This window comes from Callorhinus ursinus, unplaced genomic scaffold (genome assembly GCF_003265705.2).
Source record: "Callorhinus ursinus isolate GAN/ISIS: 27379988/994484 unplaced genomic scaffold, GSC_fseal_2.0 scaffold9, whole genome shotgun sequence".
Lineage (NCBI taxonomy): Eukaryota > Metazoa > Chordata > Mammalia > Carnivora > Otariidae > Callorhinus > Callorhinus ursinus.
The window spans coordinates 701,818-722,666 of NW_027397071.1; the positions used below are offsets into that span (position 1 = coordinate 701,818).

The 20,849-nt window shown below is 49.1% G+C and overlaps 1 protein-coding gene and 1 long non-coding RNA gene across 4 annotated transcripts in view; one reads left to right on the forward strand and one right to left on the reverse strand.

The window, feature by feature from the left end:
* ZNF697 (zinc finger protein 697) overlaps positions 1-11,537 on the forward strand; it is a 28,893-nt gene extending 17,356 nt beyond the window's left edge. The window contains exons 2-3 of one of the 3 annotated variants that reach the window (XM_025872632.2): positions 4,629-4,909; positions 6,324-11,537. In XM_025872632.2, coding sequence (XP_025728417.1) covers positions 4,666-4,909; positions 6,324-7,750 — 1,671 coding nt within the window. In that variant the 5' untranslated portion in view covers positions 4,629-4,665 and the 3' untranslated portion in view covers positions 7,751-11,537. The other 2 variants (XM_073896052.1, XM_073896051.1) reach the window with 2 other exon arrangements.
* On the reverse strand, positions 3,514-6,294 carry LOC141373389 (uncharacterized). Its single transcript, XR_012379292.1, has 3 exons — positions 5,843-6,294; positions 5,051-5,165; positions 3,514-4,661 (listed from the first exon to the last, which is right to left on the reverse strand). It is a non-coding gene; the product is annotated as an uncharacterized lncRNA (long non-coding RNA).
* Positions 11,538-20,849: the final 9,312 nt, after the last annotated feature.

Below are 20,849 nucleotides of genomic sequence, written 5' to 3' on the forward strand. Positions count from 1 at the left end.
ACAGCAGGGGCCTGGGGGGCACCTCATGCTACTCCGCCCACCCTGGCCAGAGGTGGATGCGCGTGTGGGGTCCTGTGCCAGATGCCCTGGAGAATGACGGCCAGTGCCTTGTCTTTCAGGAAGGTGAGGAAGAGGGGCGCTTGTCCGCCCCAGCCTGCTCCCAGGAAGTACAGTTGACTCCATAAAGTGGTGGGGCTCCCGCTTCTGGAAAAGGGCTAGGTTTTGCACATAGCCTCAGAGGGGGCCCCTGGGAAAATGCGCTCACTTCCTCTTCCCCCACTGCAATTCCCTCTCTTCCTTCCCTCCACACCTCCTTCCAGCATACTTTACCCTATTTACTTCCACTCTGTGGCTTTAGCTTCACATTGATCTGATTCATCTTTCCAGTGGAGTTGGATTTGTCTAGAAGGTACTTGAGCATCTCCCTAGTGACTTTCCAGGGCAATGAGCAAGACTCTTTTTGGAGTTGGGGGGCATGGAGTTGGGAGGGGACATGAAAATATTGCAAATTCTAGAAACCAGGCTTTGAGCAGTCTTGGCAGAGCTGACTGATCCCACCCTGGAGTGCCCTGCACCCCAGAGAAAGCTGTGGTGTTGGTGGGGGGCGTTTGGCGCGTTAATAGCTTTGCTGTGCTAGTTGAGTAAACATGAAAATGTCTCATGGCCCTGACAGTGATGCGTCCTTGGATGAACTCTCTCCTGCATGTCCTAGGACAAGCTAGAAGAGGACTCGGGTACATTCAGACCCAACCTCCTCATGGAACAGAAGCCCAGGGGGGCAAATACTCAGTCACACAGCACAGTGGCTGTGCTGTGGCCAAAAACAGGGGCTCCTCCCCATGGCTGCTTGTTCAATGATTAGAGCTAGTTGCAGAATTCATTCCTCACTGCCCTCACCAGTACCTGTTTGGTTTTCTGTGCCCCCCCCCCCCCGCCTCCCCCCAGACTTCTCTCTCTTCTGTGGTGGTGGCCAGCCCCTCCAGCAGCGTCCGGGTTTATTCAGCTTGTACTTTCTGAATGCAGGATGTATATCAACATCTCCAAACCACTGTGGAACTGCACCTTCCTCCCTCACCCCAGGCCCTCTTGCTGGCTCTTGTGTCTGCAGGGTGGGCTGTTGGTTACAGAGCTTTTAGCATCGAGGCCACAGGAAGCTCTGTGATGTACTTGCCAAAGGCCATTCTTGGTGAATACAGCTGTGACCTTCAACTGAGGAGGTGTATGTGTGTGTATACATAATTTTTTAAATCAAGAAGTTCGCTTAAGTTTCGTAACATTACAGCTACCATTTATTGTGTCTCTCTCTACGCCTGCTGCTTTTACAAACCCTATAGGACATAAGCAAGTCTCATAGGTGGCAGTACAGTTTTTATCGATGCAGAATCTGAAGATGAGCAAGGTTAAGGAACTTGCACAAGGTAAAGTAGCTGACAGAGCAGAGAATTTGAACCTAGGTCAGTGTAGCCGCAAATCTCTCACAGTGCCCTGCCACCCATTCATTATCCACCCCTGGCCTTGCCCAAGAAAACATGTTGCTAGTTTTTATTTTGAGAATGAATGGGAAAGGCGTTGGAACAAAATGTGCTTACAGATCTACTGGCTGACACTTCAGTTATACCACAGTGTTTAGATAACACTTCTGAAAATTGTCTTTCATAGATTGAGATAAGCACAGTTTCTGTCCTTCTTGTTGTTTCTAAAATAATATAGCTTTTCCTTCAGTGTATTTTATCACATTAAAAACAAAGTTGGCTTTTTTGCTGATAAAAAAATTTACATCTTTATTACAGAAAATACAGATGTTCACAAAAAGGAAAAGTGATCCCAAGCAACACACCAGCTTTGGGCTAAGAATATGGGCACTGGAACTATCCTGCAGGGGTTTGAATCCCTGCTGTGTCCCTGGTGATTTGTATGACCTTGAGCTAGTCACAACTTATTTGCCTGTTTCTTCATGTGTCTCTGAAGTTGAACATTATACCCTGCATCATTGAGTTGTTTAGATTAAATGGTGCAAAACCCTTAGAAGTGACCAAGAGATGTTTGATTAACACCTCAATAATGTTCTGATTTTCCTCTCTGAATCTGCATATACATGTGTAAATATATATATGTGTGTGTATGTATATTATATAGTATGCATACTAATTAATAAAATGAGATTTAAAAAAACTAGTTTTCATCTAACGATGTATCATGACTGCCTTTCCTTACTTCTAAATAGTCTTCTCTATTACTTGGTAGCTGCCTGGAACCTCATGATGGGATAGCGTGAATGGAACTGAATCCATATTGTGGGCCATGCAGATTTCCAGGTCTCCTCTAACATAGTTCACTCTTAAAGAAATCTGAGTAGATGTTGCTTCATGAATGGTGTCCCTCTAGGTGACAGGAGCTTCCTGCTCTTTATAGAGCATACCTAATCTTACCTCTTCTGGTGTGAATGAGGATCTGGGCATGTTCCCTTTGGGAGCTCAGAATCTTCTGAGTGTGGTAGCTGTGAACTTCTATATTCTCGCCCCAACTGGGGATCTCAGCCTCTGCCTCTTTTCCTTCTTCCCCCTTAAATCTATAAAAGCTATGTTTCTTCGTTTAATATCTCTGGTATGAATTATCTCTTGGTTTCTGAGAAATCACAAATCAGAAAGTACTCTCCTTCTGTTTTTTGCTGTGCCTGAGGTACTAAGAAGGTGTGGTGTCCTTTTTAAAAAAGGGGTTAGAGGAGAAACCCTAAGCTGCTCTGCTTTCCGGGGTGGAACCCTAACGCCCACCCTTCTGGGTGGAGAGCTGTGGTCAACTTCTGTGCCATCCCAGGCACCAGGCCCTGCCATTTTAGTTTTAGGAGTTTCTGGTGACATGCTTATTTGATGATTTTATTGATGTAGAATTCTACTTGCTGGTCTGAGATTAGGTCCCCCGCCCCTTCTCTGCTTTTAGCCACTAGCAAACCAATAGGTCACATGTTTGAAAACCCTACTCTTACCTCCCCACCTCTAGCCCTAGGGGTGTGTTATATATGCAGACTCAAGCGATGTACTTGTTACAGTCTGAGCTCCAGGAGGCAAAGAGAGTTACGGGTGGAAGTGATTTAGGGTCAACAGTCTCTTGTGTAATATTCCTCTTAAAAAGTTTATAGCTTTAATGAGACTTTCTCGTAGAGCCTAATCCTGAGTGTTTGGAACCTGTCGTTTTAGACTGTATCTATTCTAAAGAAACTCAGCTACATTCCAGGACACTGTTGACTGAACAGTCTCAGACACGGCCATTTTCTGATGATGTTTAAGGGACAGGCTTGATTTTTCACTCTAATCCAGGGAGTACATCCTCATCTCTTGAGAAAGGGTAGACTATGCTAGGTAGGGCAATGAGTCTGCCAAAATTATGGTGGTGCCAGTATGTCTGAGGTGTGCTGGGATGGCATCAGGACTGAAAAAGAGAAAGAATGTGTATTCCATATTGGAAAGAGACATGACCTGTGTATTCCGCATGTGTAAAACTCCCAAGTATCAATTCCTCTCTACGGTGTTTTCCAAAGCCCATTTTAATGTCTCCTTTGACATCCTCCCTGGGAGAAAGGTTAAGTAGCATTGTCCTGCTTGCACTACTGATGAGGATACTGAGACAAGCAGAGGCGAACTGACTTGCCTTGGGCCCTGGAGTAGGACTGGCAAGAGTGCAGAGCCAGGGCTGCCTTGGGGAAAGTCCTCTCAACAGGCAGGAAGAGCTCCCAGCCAAGGAAAGAGCATCTTGCTCAGACGCATTCGTGTGAGTCCTGTTTGGGGCTGCTGAGCCAGACAGCGCTGGACACTTCAAAGTCTCAGTTCAAGATCCTTGACTGATAATCTGCTTTGCTGCCTTGAGCTAAGCCGTAAGAGTGATGGATGGCAGAAGTCGATTATTTTTGGCTCAACTGCTCCGTCTTGGCAAGGGGCCTTTAAGTGTAAACCTGACATCCACAAAGGGTTTAGGAACCTGATGTCATTTTCTTCCTACAATTCACATGTTGGCCCGTGCTGCAGATGGGGTTACCAGTTGTCACTTTCCTGTTCGGGGCTCCCTACAATGAAAGGATCTAATAAGGCAAAATACATAATGAGGCTGTAGAGATGGCTTCTAACACAGAGGGTCCCTACACCCTCTTCCACCCCCCAGCAGCCCGGCTAGAGCTTGAATTCTCTTGATTCACTGCGTGCAGGAAAGCAGCAGGTCCTCACTGGTTTAATCCCCACCTTACTGCTTACAGTTTGGTCTAAGGCTGATGGGGTCCTTCTTTTTGAGCTTTATGTTTTCTCAGCCGAAAAATGGAAACAGCCACTTAATAAGGCTAAAAAGCCATGTTAATCCACTTCAGAGATGGAAGGAGATGAAACTGTATCCAATCCAGTGAGAGTTGGCACGGGGTCTCAGAAGGAGTTGCCACTGTTCCCATGCCACCCAGACCAGCCTCCTTTGTGCTTGGTTCTGTGCATCTTAAAATGTGAGGTGGAGCAGAGATTTGTCATCTGGGGCTTGGAACTCTACACATTTTCTTGGACCGAGCCACCGATTTTCATGGAATCCAAAGCCAGATACGGTGAGGGGGTGAGGCCAGACTGACCTGACCTTTATCTGTGTTTTGTCTGGAACAGGGGTCCCCGGTCACCTCCCTTGTGCTGTTCTTCCTGGATGGAACAAGAAAATAAACAGGGTGTGTGTGAAGCCCAGGACTCAGCAGACCAAGGGATGGGCTCTGATTTTGAGAACTCTGAAGACAGGGAACGGGACCCAGAAGAAAGAGGAATGGGCTCTAAGCCACAGGATGCAGACAAGAGAGAAGGCCCCCCAGAGCAGGATCTGGGCTCCAACCCACATGATGACGCCCTGGGAGGGGACCCAGAGGAGAGGGGTCTGGTGTCTGACATCTGCCCAGGTGAGGAAAAGCTGGCATTTCCATGGAAGTTGCCCCCCCTCACAGTTATTTCTAGCGCCTCTAGAGTTAGAACCAGCCACAGCATTATTTGTGGGAGAGCCCTCTAGCGGAGACCATTAACATGGATTACAGAATTACAACCTTAAGCCTGAGGAACATCCTTTTCTTCAGTCCAGTCTGAGGTGAGCTGTTCTGGTAGATGTGGATGAAGAGGGTAACTTCGCTGGCGCATCACTTTATGGTGTACAGAACACTGCTAGAAATTTAACACCAGAAGGGAACACAGCTAACATCAGAACCTACCTCATCAGGCTGTTGGGGGGAGTACAGATGAGCTGCTTAGCGCAGCCCTGAGCTAACAAAGTATGCAGATGTTTGCAGTTCCAGTCACCATCGTCTTTGTTTGCAGATAAGGAAACTCAGTGGTAAGTGACCTGCCCAGGTTTATGTGGCTGATGCCCAAAGTGCTCGAGGCCTCTGCTAAATCCCTTGCTGTTCCCGACCTGGAAAGAGGGAGTGCTGGCCCTCCCCCTCCATCCACTTCCCCGGTCCCATCTCTGGGCGATCGTTGCCTTATACCACTCTGTGCATGGCTTGGGGACAGAAATGAATGGCAATCCCTTATGGTCAAGACTAATGAGGTTACATCCCCTCCCCTGTGACGCATCCCAGACTTCCTGCTGCTCTCCCCTGCAGTGTGCACAACACCTAGTCTTTCCTAGCTCAGTAACTTTCTGGAGTACCCTCTGCTCGGAGGTAAGCAGCCAGAGACAGACAGGTGTGTGTTCTGGAAGTCTCTAAGCTGGGATCACCAGCTCTAGGTCCTATGCTCACTCCTCCTGCCTCGCTTACATAGGAAAGCCCTTAAGCTGGGGTGTGTTTGGTTTGTTGTCCCACCCGCAACAAGTTATATTTTAAAAATCAGCCCATTACCTGGTTAGGACAGGTGATCTTTTCCTGTGGTTGGCTGGAGTGGCCTTGTCTTTTGAGGCCAGGTCCTTGAAAGGCATTGGGAGCTGTGAGTGAGCTAATCTCTTCCGAGACCCCCCAGAGTCCCAGCTGGCCCATTTCAAGCAGACTGTCAGGCCTTCAGATGGCTCTGCTGAGCAGAGCCTCAGGTACAATGGCTGGGGCCTGGGCCCCAGAGACAGTTGCCAGAAGAACTGGACAGCCAAGGGGGCGGGTGAGTGAGATTTGTTTGCCTGGGTTTCAGAGCACACTCTCCTGTAGGCTGTCTCCAAGAGGCACCAGGTGGGAAGGAGGCTGGAATCATGGGGGCCTTGGAGAGAGAGGTTGAGAGTATCTGGGGGAGGGAATTACTCCGTGGCCCGCACTCTTATTGAGACTGGCTTTCTCTGGGTTTACCTTTTGAGCGCCAAGTATAGTCACCCCCATGCCACCTTCTCTGTTGCAGAGGGGCTGCTGAGTGAGGAAGAAGGGGCTGCTCTCCGCGAAGATGATGATTACCAATCTGGTGTAGCAGAGATGGCGATGTTCCCAGGACTGTCTGAGTCCGACAGCATTTCCCGGAGCCCCCGGGAAGAGGAGGAGGAGGAGGAAGAGGAGAGCGCTGGAGAGAACCGGCTCGACGAAGAGGAGCAGCCGCCCCCTCCCATGCTTCCCTGGAGACGGCACCTCTCCCTGGGCAGTCGGCACCGGAGCGACAAGCCGGCCCACCGCCGCTTCCGCCGGCTCCATCACCCCATGGCCATGGACCTCGGGGAGCTCGACAGCCTGATGGCCAGCATCATGGACGCGCCCACCATCTGCCCCGACTGCGGGGAGAGCTTCAGCCCGGGCGCCGCCTTCCTGCAGCACCAGCGGATCCACCGCCTGGCGGAGGCCGCCGCCGCCGCCAGCCTGGAGCCCTTCGGCTTCGCCGGCGAGTGCGGCGCTGTGGTGGGGATGGTGGGCGTGGGCGTGGGCGTGGCGGGGGGCTTCGGGGCGGGGCCCGCGCTGGCCCGGCCCCCGCGCGAGAAGCCCTTCCGGTGCGGGGAGTGCGGCAAGGGCTTCAGCCGCAACACCTACCTGACCAACCACCTGCGCCTGCATACGGGCGAGCGGCCCAACCTGTGCGCCGACTGCGGCAAGAGCTTCAGCTGGCGCGCCGACCTGCTGAAGCACCGGCGCCTGCACACGGGCGAGAAGCCCTACCCGTGCCCCGAGTGCGGTGAGGCCTTCAGCCTCAGCTCGCACCTGCTGAGCCACCGGCGCGCGCACGCGGCGGCCAGCGGCGCGGGGGCGGCGGCGCTGCGGCCCTTCGCCTGCGGCGAGTGCGGCAAGGGCTTCGTGCGCCGCTCGCACCTGGCCAACCACCAGCGCATCCACACGGGCGAGAAGCCGCACGGCTGCGGCGAGTGCGGCAAGCGCTTCAGCTGGCGCTCGGACCTGGTGAAGCACCAGCGCGTGCACACGGGCGAGAAGCCCTACATGTGCTCCGAGTGCGGCGAGACCTTCAGCGTCAGCTCGCACCTCTTCACGCACAAGCGTACGCACTCGGGCGAGCGGCCCTACGTGTGCCGCGAGTGCGGCAAGGGCTTCGGGCGCAACTCGCACCTGGTGAACCACCTGCGCGTGCACACGGGCGAGAAGCCCTTCCGCTGCGGCCAGTGCGAGAAGCGCTTCAGCGACTTCTCGACGCTCACGCAGCACCAGCGCACGCACACGGGCGAGAAGCCCTACACGTGCATCGAGTGCGGCAAGAGCTTCATCCAGAGCTCGCACCTGATCCGCCACCGCCGCATCCACACCGGCAACAAGCCGCACAAGTGCGCGGGCTGTGGCAAGGGCTTCCGCTACAAAACGCACCTGGCGCAGCACCAGAAGCTGCACTTGTGCTAGGGCTGGGTCGCGTTGGGGTTGGGGGACACACTGCCCTCGGGGAGCATGTGGGGAGTAGCCGTTCTGGGGATAGACCGCGTAGGAAGAAATGGGAAGGGGCGGGAGGGACAATCCGAGAGTGATCGGGGAGTCAAATTTGGTGTTAGGGGGTCTTGGAGGGGAGGGTTGAGCCAGCGTTGTTCTTTTGGGGTGTCATGTTTTGCCTGCCGCCCCCCCCAGCGAGGACATGTTTGGGAGATGTGCTTGAGCGATGCCTTCTTCAAATACACAAAGTAGGGGGTGAAGAGCAGGCACTTCACTTTGAGGACCTTGAAGAAGGGGAGTAGGGGAGTGAACGGGATGGCCGGCAACAGAGTAGTTCGGGCTGTGAGGGCCTGTGGGAATCGGGAGAGGGTGTGGGGGTTAGAGGGTCATGGGGTAAAATAAAAGGCGGGTATGAATAATTCTATCCTGGTCTCACCAGGTGTTAAGCCACTGTTTTGTCCTGCCCTCCCACATCAGCTATAGTCTCATGAAAAGTAAGAGGAACCTTGTCGATCTTCTAGGAGAGGATATTTTGCATATTCTTCCCTTCCTTTCTCTGAGCCACGGTTAGCTGCTATTTTGAGGCATCCAGGGGAAAATGGGCGGGAAAGCTTACACACTCTGATTTCAAGGACGAAATCGAGGTTTGGGAATTCGTTTATAACTGGCTTTAAGATCACCTGGGAAATCTTGGTCCTGCCCCTGGTTCTTTGCCACTTCCTTTAAGGTAGTCTAGGTTCATGCTGGGTCAGGGTGGTCTTTGTGGATGTCAGGTGTTAGGTGTGTGCCGAGCCCGGTATTTCAGGTCTCGCTTGTGATCTTCTAAGTGCAGGGAAATGAAACAATCCCAGCTGTGTGTGACTTTCCCTTTGCCAGGTCAGCGTGATGCTTGTTTGAAGTGAATCTCAGATCAGCAGCAGTTGCCCCAGTGACCTACTACGAAAGTCATCTAGCTCAGAGTTTTGCTAGCCTTATGTGGGAAATCCAGGAGAGCAAATGTTCACATGTTGGGGTACAAGGCTTCTTTGTCTCATTTGCCTTCACTCTGTATCCAGTGCCCCCCTTCCCCTTGGTAGTAATGGGGGAGATAATTGAACAGCCACCTCCATCCATATTGATAAGGGCTTTTGGTCTGAGTAGAAATATCTTTTATCTACACAGGGAGGCACAGCAGAAAGCTCAAGGCTTTACACAAGGAAGGCACAAGCAGGGAGAGGTCTAAGTGCAAAATTGCCAAATAGCACAAGCAATGAATGTTTTCTGGTTATATAAATGCCAAAATAGCACTTTTATGTTTGTAAAGTGCTTTACGCTTTTTAATGATTGTTAGTTGTTTCTCACATCTTTGTGAGGTAGATCAGTATTATGACCCCTGTCGTAGGGAAGACCTGGGGATAGGAGTACAGCAGGCTGTTCGGAAGAGGGACTGATGACCGTGGGGATAGGCATGGTCTGACCTTTTGTGTTCTCCAGCTCAGCTGCTAGAAAGACTTCCTGTCATGATTTATATCATAAAATAAAGACACTGAAAATTCTTATGCTATCTGGAAAACTTAAGGCTAGTCTAGAAGGGCCAAAGATGTCCTTGTTGACAAAGCTGGTCTTTGTCACGTAATTTGGGTGTCTTAGGTTTGTTCTGTTTCTAGTAGGGGGCTGTAGTTAGATGACTCTTGTACAGATTTCGGTTACCTATGCTGAAAATCCCTCCCCTAGGTTAGCCTTTAGAAGTTAGAGCTGTGGAAAGCAATCCTGTTTTCTTCACCAGTGATTGTTAGTTTTCCTGTACTTTTCATGGAAGCATCTTCACCAACTGTTGGACACACTTGAAGGAAAAGAAGAAAAACTGCAAGATTGTTTTTACAGTTTCAGCAGACTTTCTGTGAATGCTGGTAATTTATACTTGATCAGTTGTATTTTAGCAAAGAACCTCTTCGGGGACTGTAGGGAAGCATGTTTTTGTCCTTATAAAAACACCTTCTAAAAAAAAAAAATCCTGAGAATTCTGGGCTTGTATAATGCCTGTTGATCTTGCCCTCTTAATCAGTTTATTTTTATTTACAAATGCAAATAGATTTTCAAAAGGTAATTTTGCAACACACTAATTCTTTATTTTCTTTTAGTTGAGTAATATGAACAAAGTAAATGTCCATTATTTATTCTGACTCTTTACTCTGAATACTAAGTGTATAGGACTCCTTTGAAAATAATATAGCCAGTTTGTAGGTAATCTTAATCCTTTGTGTGTTTTTTTTATGCACATCTACCTCTTCCAGCCGTTTTAAGTTCTCTCAAGTCTGTGCCTATGAAATCTCATGCAACTTTTGATTATTCGTGGATTGATTATCCACTTTATGGGTTATTTGGCCTTTTGCTGCCATTGTACTCTGTTGTACCGTCTCGTCTGCATCGGCTATGTTACGTATGGGCAGCTTTCAAGAAAGAATTCAACACGGAAATGAGATTGAAGCTAATATAAAATAATTTGGTGGCAGTGGAAATGTTTGGATTTCATGGACCTCTCTTCTTTCAAGTAGCATGGATAAGAGAGGCAGCTACCACTTCAGTATCCCTTTGATGAGCAAATCCCTCAGCAGAAGAAAACAGCCCAACCACCAACACCCCTACTCTCATGGTGCATTTAAAATGTGATTCCGTTTTTCTTACAATTCTTCAGGGAACATAACTGCATTAAGTGAATTTAAATGCAGTCAGGAGGTTGTTTCTTGTATTCTAGTTGGAGAATAATATTTTTTCTTCAGCAAACCCCATTAACTATGGTTCACCCTTAAAAATGTTGATTTGAAGATTCCTTCCATCAGCTCATTCATGACGGTGGAGGCAAGTGTATCATTTGTTTCCTGGGGAGTTTGGTCAAGTTCAGGCTACTCTTCCTTAGCAAAAGCTGGAGCAGTTTCGTCAGGTTAAATGGCTTGGTTCAATCTTGAGCTCTGAGTTGGAAAGAGAAGATGAGAAGTTAACCCCTTGAGCCATGTGGTTTCTTCAGGATCAAGAGGCTGTACATATGTGGAAAAGTACAGATGAAGAACCTGTGTTCATAGACAATCTGAACTGTGTTTCTGAAGTTTGTGCACATTTTCCTTCACTGTAATGTTATTTTACAGCTGTTTGTTAAAATAGTGAATAATTTAATGATCCTAAAAGTAACAGGTTTTGTGTGAGTGTGTGCTTGTATATGTGAGAATTGCCTTATTTTCAGGTTGTTTTATTTAATGATGATTCCTTGGACAGCGTTCTGGTGTTCAGCAACCAATATGGAATATTTGTCATTAAATCCATATCAGTCTTTTTCCATGTCATTCTTTCTTCTTTGTCATCTATTAAATATCACTGAGATCAGTAAATGGAAGCTTATTGTCTGGTAGAACAGGGGTCAGCAAACTACCGAATCTAGCCTGCCTCTCTTTGCAAGTAAAATGTTTTGGATTATAGTCCTGTGCATACAACCTTGCTTACATATTGTCTGTGTCTGCTTTTGCCCGATAACAGCAAGGCTGAGTCTTTGTGACAGAGGGTTCATAGCCCACAATCCTAAAATGTTTACTCTCTGGATCTTTACGGACAAAGGTTGCTGACTCCTATGTTGGAATGTTCAGGTGGATCCTACATCATCCTGGAACTGGCTGATGTCTACATACGCTGCCCATTTTAACCAATAATTCAGCAGGGGCACTTCTGTACTCTTGTGGCGTTAGGAGGTTGGGAAATGTGTTAATGCTATGCCATGGGTATTGATTTCTTCATTCCTTGTAGGAACCAATCTGTGGGACATTTTGACAGCAGGTAGTGGGGAGTGGGGTGGGGGAGTCGATATGGGGAAGGGAGGCAGTCTTAGGTCTCACCTCTAATCTATTAAAAAAAAAATGTATTCCTGAATCACATCACAAAGTATTTTCTTTCCCTCAGCTCTCAGAAATGTAACTTAATGGCTACTGATAATGTTGAATGGAACTTATCAGCTAGACTGGCCTTTTACTTCAAATATTTTTTAACTGGTTTGTGCCCAACCTCGGGGAAACAATGAAACAGCAGTTTATAAGCAGTTTATAAGTCCAAGAAATAGAAAAGATGAAGCGTGAAAAGCACTTTATTTTCTTGTAATGATCACAACCACCTCCTTGTGTGAATGTCTGCCAGCCCTTTTCTGCCTGGCAGGACCAGTGAATGCTGGGTCCTGGTTGTGGAAGGAGCCACTCCATTCTGGGATTGCAACATTTCTCCCTAAACCTGAGTATTCGGATTTGAAGCAGCCACAAGTCTAGCTCCTGGTCCCTAGGAAAACTACTAAACCAAGTATTTGAAGTATTTGTTCAGGGCTCTGTGGGACAGAGCCATGAACCTGGACTTAGGGGCTATGCCACGAAGGGACGCCGAGCCTGAACTTGCTGTTAGAGCAGAACTCTGTGTTCCAGGTGGAGAGGATGTACCTGGTCAACTTGGAATTCTTTGGGCTGAATTGGTTTGAGATCAAGATTTCATTACTTCAACCTTAACTACATAGTAGAATTAGCTGGAGAGCTTTAAAAACCAACAACCCCTCCCCGCTCCAAGCCCCCCTCCCCCAACCCTCCCCGGGGCTCCTGGGTGGCTCAGTCGGTTAAGCGTCTAAATCTTGATTTCAGCTTAGGTCATGATCTTAGGGTGGTGAGATCGAGCCCCACGGTCGGCACCATGCTGGGAGTGGAGACCGCATAAGATTCTCTCTCCCTCTCCCTCTGCCCCTTTCTGCCCCTAAACAACAACAACAAACCCGACAACAACCAAGTAATTGTTCCAGACATTGAACAATTGAAATCCAAGTACCTGTAATTTTATGCAGGCCTCTTAGGCAACTTTTATGTGCAACTGGGATTGAGAAGTCTATAGGACCAATCAGGTACCTTCTTTCTTTCTTGGGGATTGCAGTAAGTAAAAGGAATAAGCCTCACATCCTCTCCTCTGCTTAGGGGTATAGAGACAAAGGGCATTGTCAGATCAGCAGGCTTTGCTGTCTGTCCACTCCGGCTAGGCCTCCTTTTCACGTACACCTTCCCCACGTAGATCATAAGTAAGGGCCAAGAGAAGGGCCTGTTTTTGCTGTTCATCAGATAATGCGGGGGGGTGGGGGGGGTGGTGTCAAAGGCTGCTGCTGGCCTTTCTTGGTCTTTGCCAATCACAGACTGCCTGCCTTCCCTTCTTTCTGATCTTCATTCCCTCTCAGCTCACTTAACAAAGCAAAATTCCATGCATTACTCCTTTTCTGAGCTGCCCTTGGCAATAGAGTTGTTTTCTGAATTTTGCTTCTGGAGGGAAAGGGGAGGAGCTCACCCAACAGGTCTCCAGCTTGAACACACTAGCGTTGGGCTCCTCTCTTTCCTGGCCAGAGCCTCAAGTGTCTGCAGGTTACAGTTCCCTGCTGCCCGCCTATGTTTCAAGGTCACCTCTGCTCACCCAAAGCCCATTCCCATTGTTTTCAGTTTCCAACTGCCCCAGGGGGATCCAGGCGACTGTTCCCAGACTTGTCTGCGTCCCCCTGGTGACCTGCCTCATCGCCATAGATGCTTAGCTCCAGAAACCAAAGAGTTGGGTGGCAAGTTTGATGTACCAAGCTGGCCTCCGCACATCTCTATTTGGAGGGGTTTCGTGCTAAGTGAAAGGACCGAATGGTCCCAGGCCTCACCAGTTGCTGGAAACTAGGGACTACCTGGAAGTGGTTTGATGTCATTTAATCACAGAAGAGGCTCCCCTGAGATGTCTTCCCTGACCCACGAGGGCTGGAGTGGTTCTTCTGCAGAGGTGTTCCCAGAATGTCCTGGACACATTTCCTGCATATGGGCGGCCTCCCCGGTCCCCCGAGGCTGTGGCTAGTTAAGAGCAGAGACCCGGAGAGGCTCATTCCATAAGCACACCAAGTGCCCCTGTGCTGGTGTGCTTGATGCTGGGGGTATAGGTATGAGACACAGAGAGACTCTCACATGTTCTAATGCTCCAGAACAGGGAAGGGGAAGGCTGGTTTTGTTCCCTGCCTAACATCAAATCCAGCTTCCCGGTGGTGAATTATTTTGCAAACCGGAAGTGTGACTTTTGGGATTTGGCCCCTGGTGGCGGAAGGAAGAACTCCCGAATACCAAGGCATCAGGTGTTAATGCCGGGGCAAGATGGGGCCTCCAGCAAAGGCTCAGGCTGAAGCAGACTCTCTGCTGAGGACATATGCCGGGGTCACTGCTGCGGCAAATTGGGCAGTGTCCATTTTATCTGGCTTTGGCGGGTGGGGAAAGAGGCAGTGTGACCTTGGAGGGGTTAATGAAGCAAGGGGCTGCTAAGGGACCTGGCTAGACCCTTCTGTCAGGTCTAGCGTTCGAAGATGCCTGAGTAAAGCCGGGACTTTGATACACAAGGACCACCCCCGGGGCTTCCACTGAAGTGGATCTACTGCTCTCTGGGTTAATGTTAATGGACACAGTAGGAATCATGGACGTGACTTCACAGCCAGAAGGCTGCCAGACTGAGGGAACCACTGCCTAACGTTGCCACAGCCTAGGCTGGGCACCACAGGGGGACTTGATCTTGTCCTTGTCTGTCCAGAGGAAAGATGCAGGTGTGAGGTGTGGGGAGAAGAGCAGACAAAATCACAAACGTGAAGCTTCCAGAAGGTCTAGGGGCTGTGCAAATGTTAGCAAACAAAACAGTCTCAGCGCGGTTGTCTCGTATCCTAGCTCCTGGGGGCCTAGAAGGAGGAGAAAAGCAGTTGCTTGTATGCAGAACTGCATCCTCTCAGATTTCCAGCTCCTGAGGAAGTGCTGGTGGTGGGGGGAAGGATGAGGGTATGGGAGACCGTGGCCTTCCTTTCCTGGGGACAGAGGAAGAACAGAGGAACCGGTCCTGCCATCCCTTGAGGGAGGAGTGCGGGACAGAGTTCCGGCCTTTGCTGGCTGTGCTCTCGAGCAAGGCTCTGATTTCTCTGGGCCTGTTTTCCTCTTCCAGCAACACCATCTCTGTGGACTCTCCCCACTCTAGTGTCTAGTGGTGGTCAGAGAGCTTAAAACTTGGGAAACATCCACAGCTCCACACAATGCCACGAAAGCTTGTCTAAGTCTGCATTAGGCTCTGGGGCTCAGCTGTTACCTGACTACAGAGGAGGGAGGGAGCTCTCCGGTGGACTCCTGCTCTGTCTGGCCTCGGTCGTCCACGATCGGGAGGGGTACGGTGCCCTGTACAGATGAGGAGCCAGACGCCAAGTGCGACCACTTACCATTCCGGTATCACTGGGATGGACCGTAGAAATGGGCCCCAGCCGTCATTTTGCAGTAAGGAAACAGACCCAGGAGAGTAAAGAGCGTTGAGTAACTTAGAAAAAAAGACCCAAATCGAAAGAGAACAGGTGAATGAGAAACAATGGGAAAGAAAGCAAACAAGATGTTCACTCTCGTTTGCAGAAATGGAAGCTTCCAAAGAGAGAGAATAGTCTCTTCTCTTTGGCCCCCGTCTGCCCCCTTCCGCAGTCCTCCCTTGCCCTGGCTACTTTTGTTCCTGTCCTGGGGAGCACCTGCCTGTCTCTGTTCCTGCAAGACTGGCAACCCATGAGCTGGGCTGGGCTGCATGGGCTCCACAGAAGGATCTGGTGTGCTGGTTAAGCCTGCCCTCTGCCCTCTTTCCAAATATTCTCTCTTATCCCTATTTCTTTTTCTTTAGCAAATATATTGGGAGGGCAGACTCCTGGCTCTGTGCCTTTTGGGCCTCCAGGAGGCCATGCCTCTCCTACCTGTTCTGAGCCCTGTGCCCTCAGGCCAAACTCAGGGCAGCAATTACAAGGTCACCAGTCCAGGTGGGTGTAGAGTCTAGACTTGTCTTGTTTAGGGGAACTCATACTTGGGACACCCTTCACTCCACTCCCTACAACCCTGTTTATTCTGGTCCAGAGACTTGTCTTGTCTTGTCTTTTTTCTTTTCTGTTCTGTTCTTTTCTTTTCTTTTCATGTCTTTTCTTTCCTTTCCTTTTTTCCTTTTTAAAGATTATTTATTTTAGAGAGACGGAGAGCAGCAGAAGGGGCAGAAGGAGAGGGAGACAGAATCCCAAGCAGACTCCACACTGAGCATGGAGCCGGATGCAGGGCTCGATCCCAGGACCCTGAGCTCATGACCTGAGCCAAAATCAAGAACCGGTCGCTGAACCAACTGAGCCACCCAGATGCTTCCAGAATCTCTTTCTTTAGGAACCTCATCTTCCTTCCTTCATTCCTTATGCATTGACTGAGCGCTCGCTCTGGGTCAGACACAGGTGGGAATACAGCTGTGTGCAGGTCGTCAGCACGGGGTCCTCACGGTGTCTTCTAGAGTCCACAGTCTAGTTAGGGAGACAGACAAGTTAATAAGCAACCACCTGGACTGTGACAAGTGCCTAGTGGAGAGACAGGCTTCAGCCCTCCCTGGAAGACTGGAGACTCTCTAGGGGAGGTGTTGGCTGAGGGACAAGTTGGCTGAGGGAAGGGTGCCAGGAAACAGGCCTGTGTTTCCGGCAGGAGTGGCCATGGTGCGAGTGTGGTGGGTGTGACTGGAGTGTGTTCAGGTGCGGGTTTGAGAGGTGTCAGAAGCTATAAAAACCCCCCCACCCTGGATATGCTGCACTGCTCAAACTCTATGTTGCCTGGCCCCAGACACCCCTGCTATAAACTTTCCTCTTTTTGTTACCATGGGGATTCTAGTGTGTTCTTGAGAGGCCTGCACCCTAGCCCAGCTCTGCTACTGACTTATGGGTGACCTTGGGAAAGTCACTTTACTTCTCAGGCCTCAGTTTCCTCATTTGTGAAATGAGGAAGGGAAGGAGCCCATAGCTAAAAGCTGGAATCTCTAAGGCTTATATTAGCTCTAAAATTTGAATTCCACAAACACTTTGATCTGTCCTGGGGATGGGGCAGGGAGCCTCCCTTGTTTACCTGTGATTAGGAGGGAGTTGTTTTGCCTACTGGTGAAAGAAATGCTCATAATCATGACTAGCTACTTAGTTCCCAAGGCTTGGTGCAAAATCAAATATGAGGCCCCATGGCGGAGCGGTATGCCAGACACAGGGTCCCCGTGACTGCACCAGCCTCATGTCCACGAAACCACCCTGCTCGTAACTGAGCCGGCAACTTTACAGATTCCAGCTGGTGCGAGGGGGACTTTCGATCCTGGCGCATGAAACGGATATTCCTACTTCAATAAGGGCAGGGTCCATGCTAAGATGATGACTGGGCCAGCAGGCGACATGCCCACCCACTGTTGCCAGCACCTATTTTGGGAGAAGGGCTGACTTCACTCGTGCAGGTTCTTCTGTTTCTTGAGGAAAGACTGCACTCTTTATTAGTGGGGAGCTTCAGGTTTCTAGAACAGACTGGTGACTGTTCTAGAGTTTGCAACTGACCCCAGGGTCCCCTGCCCTTGGGGACAGAGTGGCCAATCCACTTTTTGTTAGTCCCCCCCCCTCCACTCCATCATAATGAGTCTCTTTCATGCCTGGAAACACCAACTCCCATTCCCCCCCCATTCCCCTTGTGTGGGATCCCATGATAAAGGAGGACTCCCTGCAAACTCCTTCAGAGTCCCTTGATGCTTTAAGAAGCACTCTAAGTAACCACTTTAATCACTTAAGGAATGAGAGATTTACTTTTTTTTTTTTCTGCTGAGATTTTCTTCTGAATTCAGTTTTTAAAACGAGAGTGTCCTTATTTTTGTAGTATAAAAACTCTCTGGGCATTACCTTGTTTCAGATTGCACATCTAATTTCCAGTCCCCTTAAAAATCTTGCCAGTTACATTCTGCCTTCATAAATGTCTTTCCCTCTCACATTTCTTTCAATTGCTCACCCTTCATACAGTGCAGATGGATTGCTCCTGCGTCCCCACACCCCCTGCTTCTTCAGGTTCATTAATTTCTTGATGTTATCTTTAAATTCCTTCTTGTTTTGTCATTCCTTCTGCCTCCCTGACTCCCTTCCCTCCCCATCTCAGCAATTCCGTTTGTTTGTGTTTTGTCTGCATATCTATCCATCCATCTGTCTGTCCATCCAACCACCCATGTGTCTCCCTGTCAGTCTGCTGTCCGTCTGTGTGCCTGCTTTGTGTCAGGCACTGGCCCAGGTACTAGGGACACAGAGGTGAAATGGCAAGTGGCTGCCCTCAAGGACAAGACAGCGTGGCGGTCGAGGGCAGACTATATAAATAATCACCAGGCAGTTAGATACGCACACGGCCCACGGATGGTGAGATGGAAGCTTTGGATGGTGAATAAGCACTTGAGAAGGATGTGTCGGCAGGAGCTGGGCAAGGTCTGAGCAGGAGGGACACTGGGCTTTAGCGTGGGAGCATGTAACAGCATAATGTTTGCAAGAAGTGCCAAACCCTGGCCTATCGCTGGAGCGTAAAGTTGGGAAATCTGGAGATAGGGCAGGAACTGGTGACAACATAGTAGTCCAGAGAGGTGGGCAGGGCCTAGATCTCGGAGGGCCTTATCCGTTATCCTAAGACACTCAGGGCTATCCTAAGGGTCCTGGTTGGTTTTCAGGTAGGGGGCGACGTGGTCAGATTTGGTGTTGGGTAGACAACTCTGGCAACAAGGATGCAAGTGGATTTCATGGTGACTCTCTGAGGCAGGGAGGCCGGGCAAGAGATAATGAGGGCCTAAACCAGGCCATGTTCCTAAGGAGGGTGGGGACACACTCAGCAGGCACTTTGGAGGGGAAATGGGTAGGACTGACTGATAGGCTGGAGGGAGAGGGGGCGAAGGACCTCCCAGGTTTCTGGCTTGGGAAAGTGGGTGCATAGGGGGTGCTGTGACCCTGCTCAGGCATTTCCTGAAGTAGCGTCTGTTCCATCTCAGGTTGGCCCCAGTTGCCCTCTGTGTCCCAATTTGTTAACATAAATCAGGGCTTTATTTCTTGCCGAGATTTTTTTTAAAATTTTATTATGTTATGTTAATCACCATATAATACATCATTAGTTTTTGATGTGGTGATCCACGCTTCATTATTTTCGTATAACACCCAGTGCTCCATGCAGTACGTGCCCTCCTTAATACCCATCACCAGGCTAACCCATCCCCCACCCCCCTCCCCTCTAGAACCCTGTTTGTTTCTCAGAGTCCATTCTCTCATGGTTCATCTCCCCCTCCGATTCCCCCCCCCTTCATTTTTCCCTTCCTTCTCCTAATGTCCTCCATGCCATTCCTTATGTTCCACAAATAAGTGAAACCATATGATAATTGGCTTTCTCTGCTTGACTTATTTCACTTAGCATAACCTCCTCCAGTCCCATCCATATTGATGTAAAAGTTGGGTATTCATCCTTTCTGATGGCTGAGTAATATTCCATTGTATACATGGACCGAGATTCTTGAAGTATCCTCTTAATCTCTTCCAATCCATCCTACCCACGGGTGCCAAAGTAATCTTCCAGGGACAGCTGAACAGGTTGCCGAGTGCGTACTGAATAATCTCCAAGTTCTTTGGCCTGTCAATATTCATTGCTAGTGGGGACATGGAGACATGCTCTTTGCCCTTAACGAGTATAATTTTCCACAGAAGCTGAGGCATATTACCTGTAAAGTAGCTAAATGTCAAACAGTCTTTAAGAAGGGGAATGGAATCCTGCTCTGAGAGGAAAGAAGGAAGGAGGCAGAGTATCTCCTAGCGGTGACCCAAGGTGACCCTGGTCTTTTCCCATCATGTCTTTCCAGGTGTGTCTTCCGTTCTCCCCTACACCTATGCTCTCTGGTCTGTCCATACCACCTGAAAGGGACTCCCTTTTCCCACCTCTGTGACTTGGCAGACTTCCTTGCCCCTGCCTGGGACACATTCCCCCCCATTTCTGCCTGTTGAAATTCAACTCATCTTTCAGTATTCAGCCCAAATGCAAGTGCTTTATTGAGTCCCTTACCCCGATGGGATATTTTCTTTCTTTCTTTCTTCCTTTCTCTCTTCCTTCCTTCCTTCCTTCCTTCCTTCCTTCCTTCCTTCCTTCCTTCCTTCCTTCCTTCCTTTCTTTCTTTCTTATTTCTTTCTTTCTTTCTTCTTTCTTTCTTTCTTTCTTTCTTTCTTTCTTTCTTTCTTTCTTTCTTTCTTTCTTTCTTTCTTTTTGAAGATTTTATTTTATTTGTCAGAGAGAGAGCACAAGCAGGGGGAGCAGCAGAGGGAGAAGGAGAAGCAGGCTCCCCACTGATCCAGGGACCCTGGGATCATGACCTGAGCTGAAGGCAGCCGCCAACTGACTGAACCACCCAGGCACCCCTGGGATCCTCTTTCTAACGGCCTTTGTACATTTTACTGTGTATGTACCTGCCCTGTATGACATTTTACTGCCCCCACAAGCCTGGGAACAGAGATGGAGCACTGGAAGCCTTAGCTGTGGGTCTGGCCCACAGATGTGTTTCATTGGTTTTCACTCTTTTTTTTTAATCAAAATTAATTTATTCAAAAAATGATAACCAATATCAAACATACGGAAAAGTACAAATTATGCTGTAACGTAGACTCAGGACCTACCGCCAAGAAGGATCACCGCGGGCTGCCCACTCTTGAAGAGATAAAATATTACAATTGCAGCACCAGCCCACACATTCTCAGAGCTGATCCTCACACTGTTTTCAAAATTTAGAATTAGGTGCCAATATTTAGAAATCAAGAAATTTCATATAAAGATTGGGAAGGTTTTGCTTTCCTTGGCGAGTCCAAAGATCTGGGAACTTGGGGTGCATCCCAGGCCTGAATCAGCAGGAGCGCTGCAGCCTCTCCTCCCAGGAGCAGAGAGTGTGTGGTCTCCTGCACACCACAGTCCCCACCATTCCCCAAGGCCTCTCAGCTCTAGCCTGACTCACAATCCCGGGGACTGGCTCAGACAGGCATGTGAGTTTCATATTTTCATGTAGACCCCTGGAAGTCCTTTGATTACTATGCCTGAACCACAAACTCGCTGGATGACCTCGAGCAAATTATTTACCTCTCTGTGCTGCCATTTCCTCAGATGTCAGGATATTAAGAGTACCTGCTTTTGAGTGATGTTTGAGGATTATTAGCTAAAATGTGTAAAGAAATACCCGGCACATAATT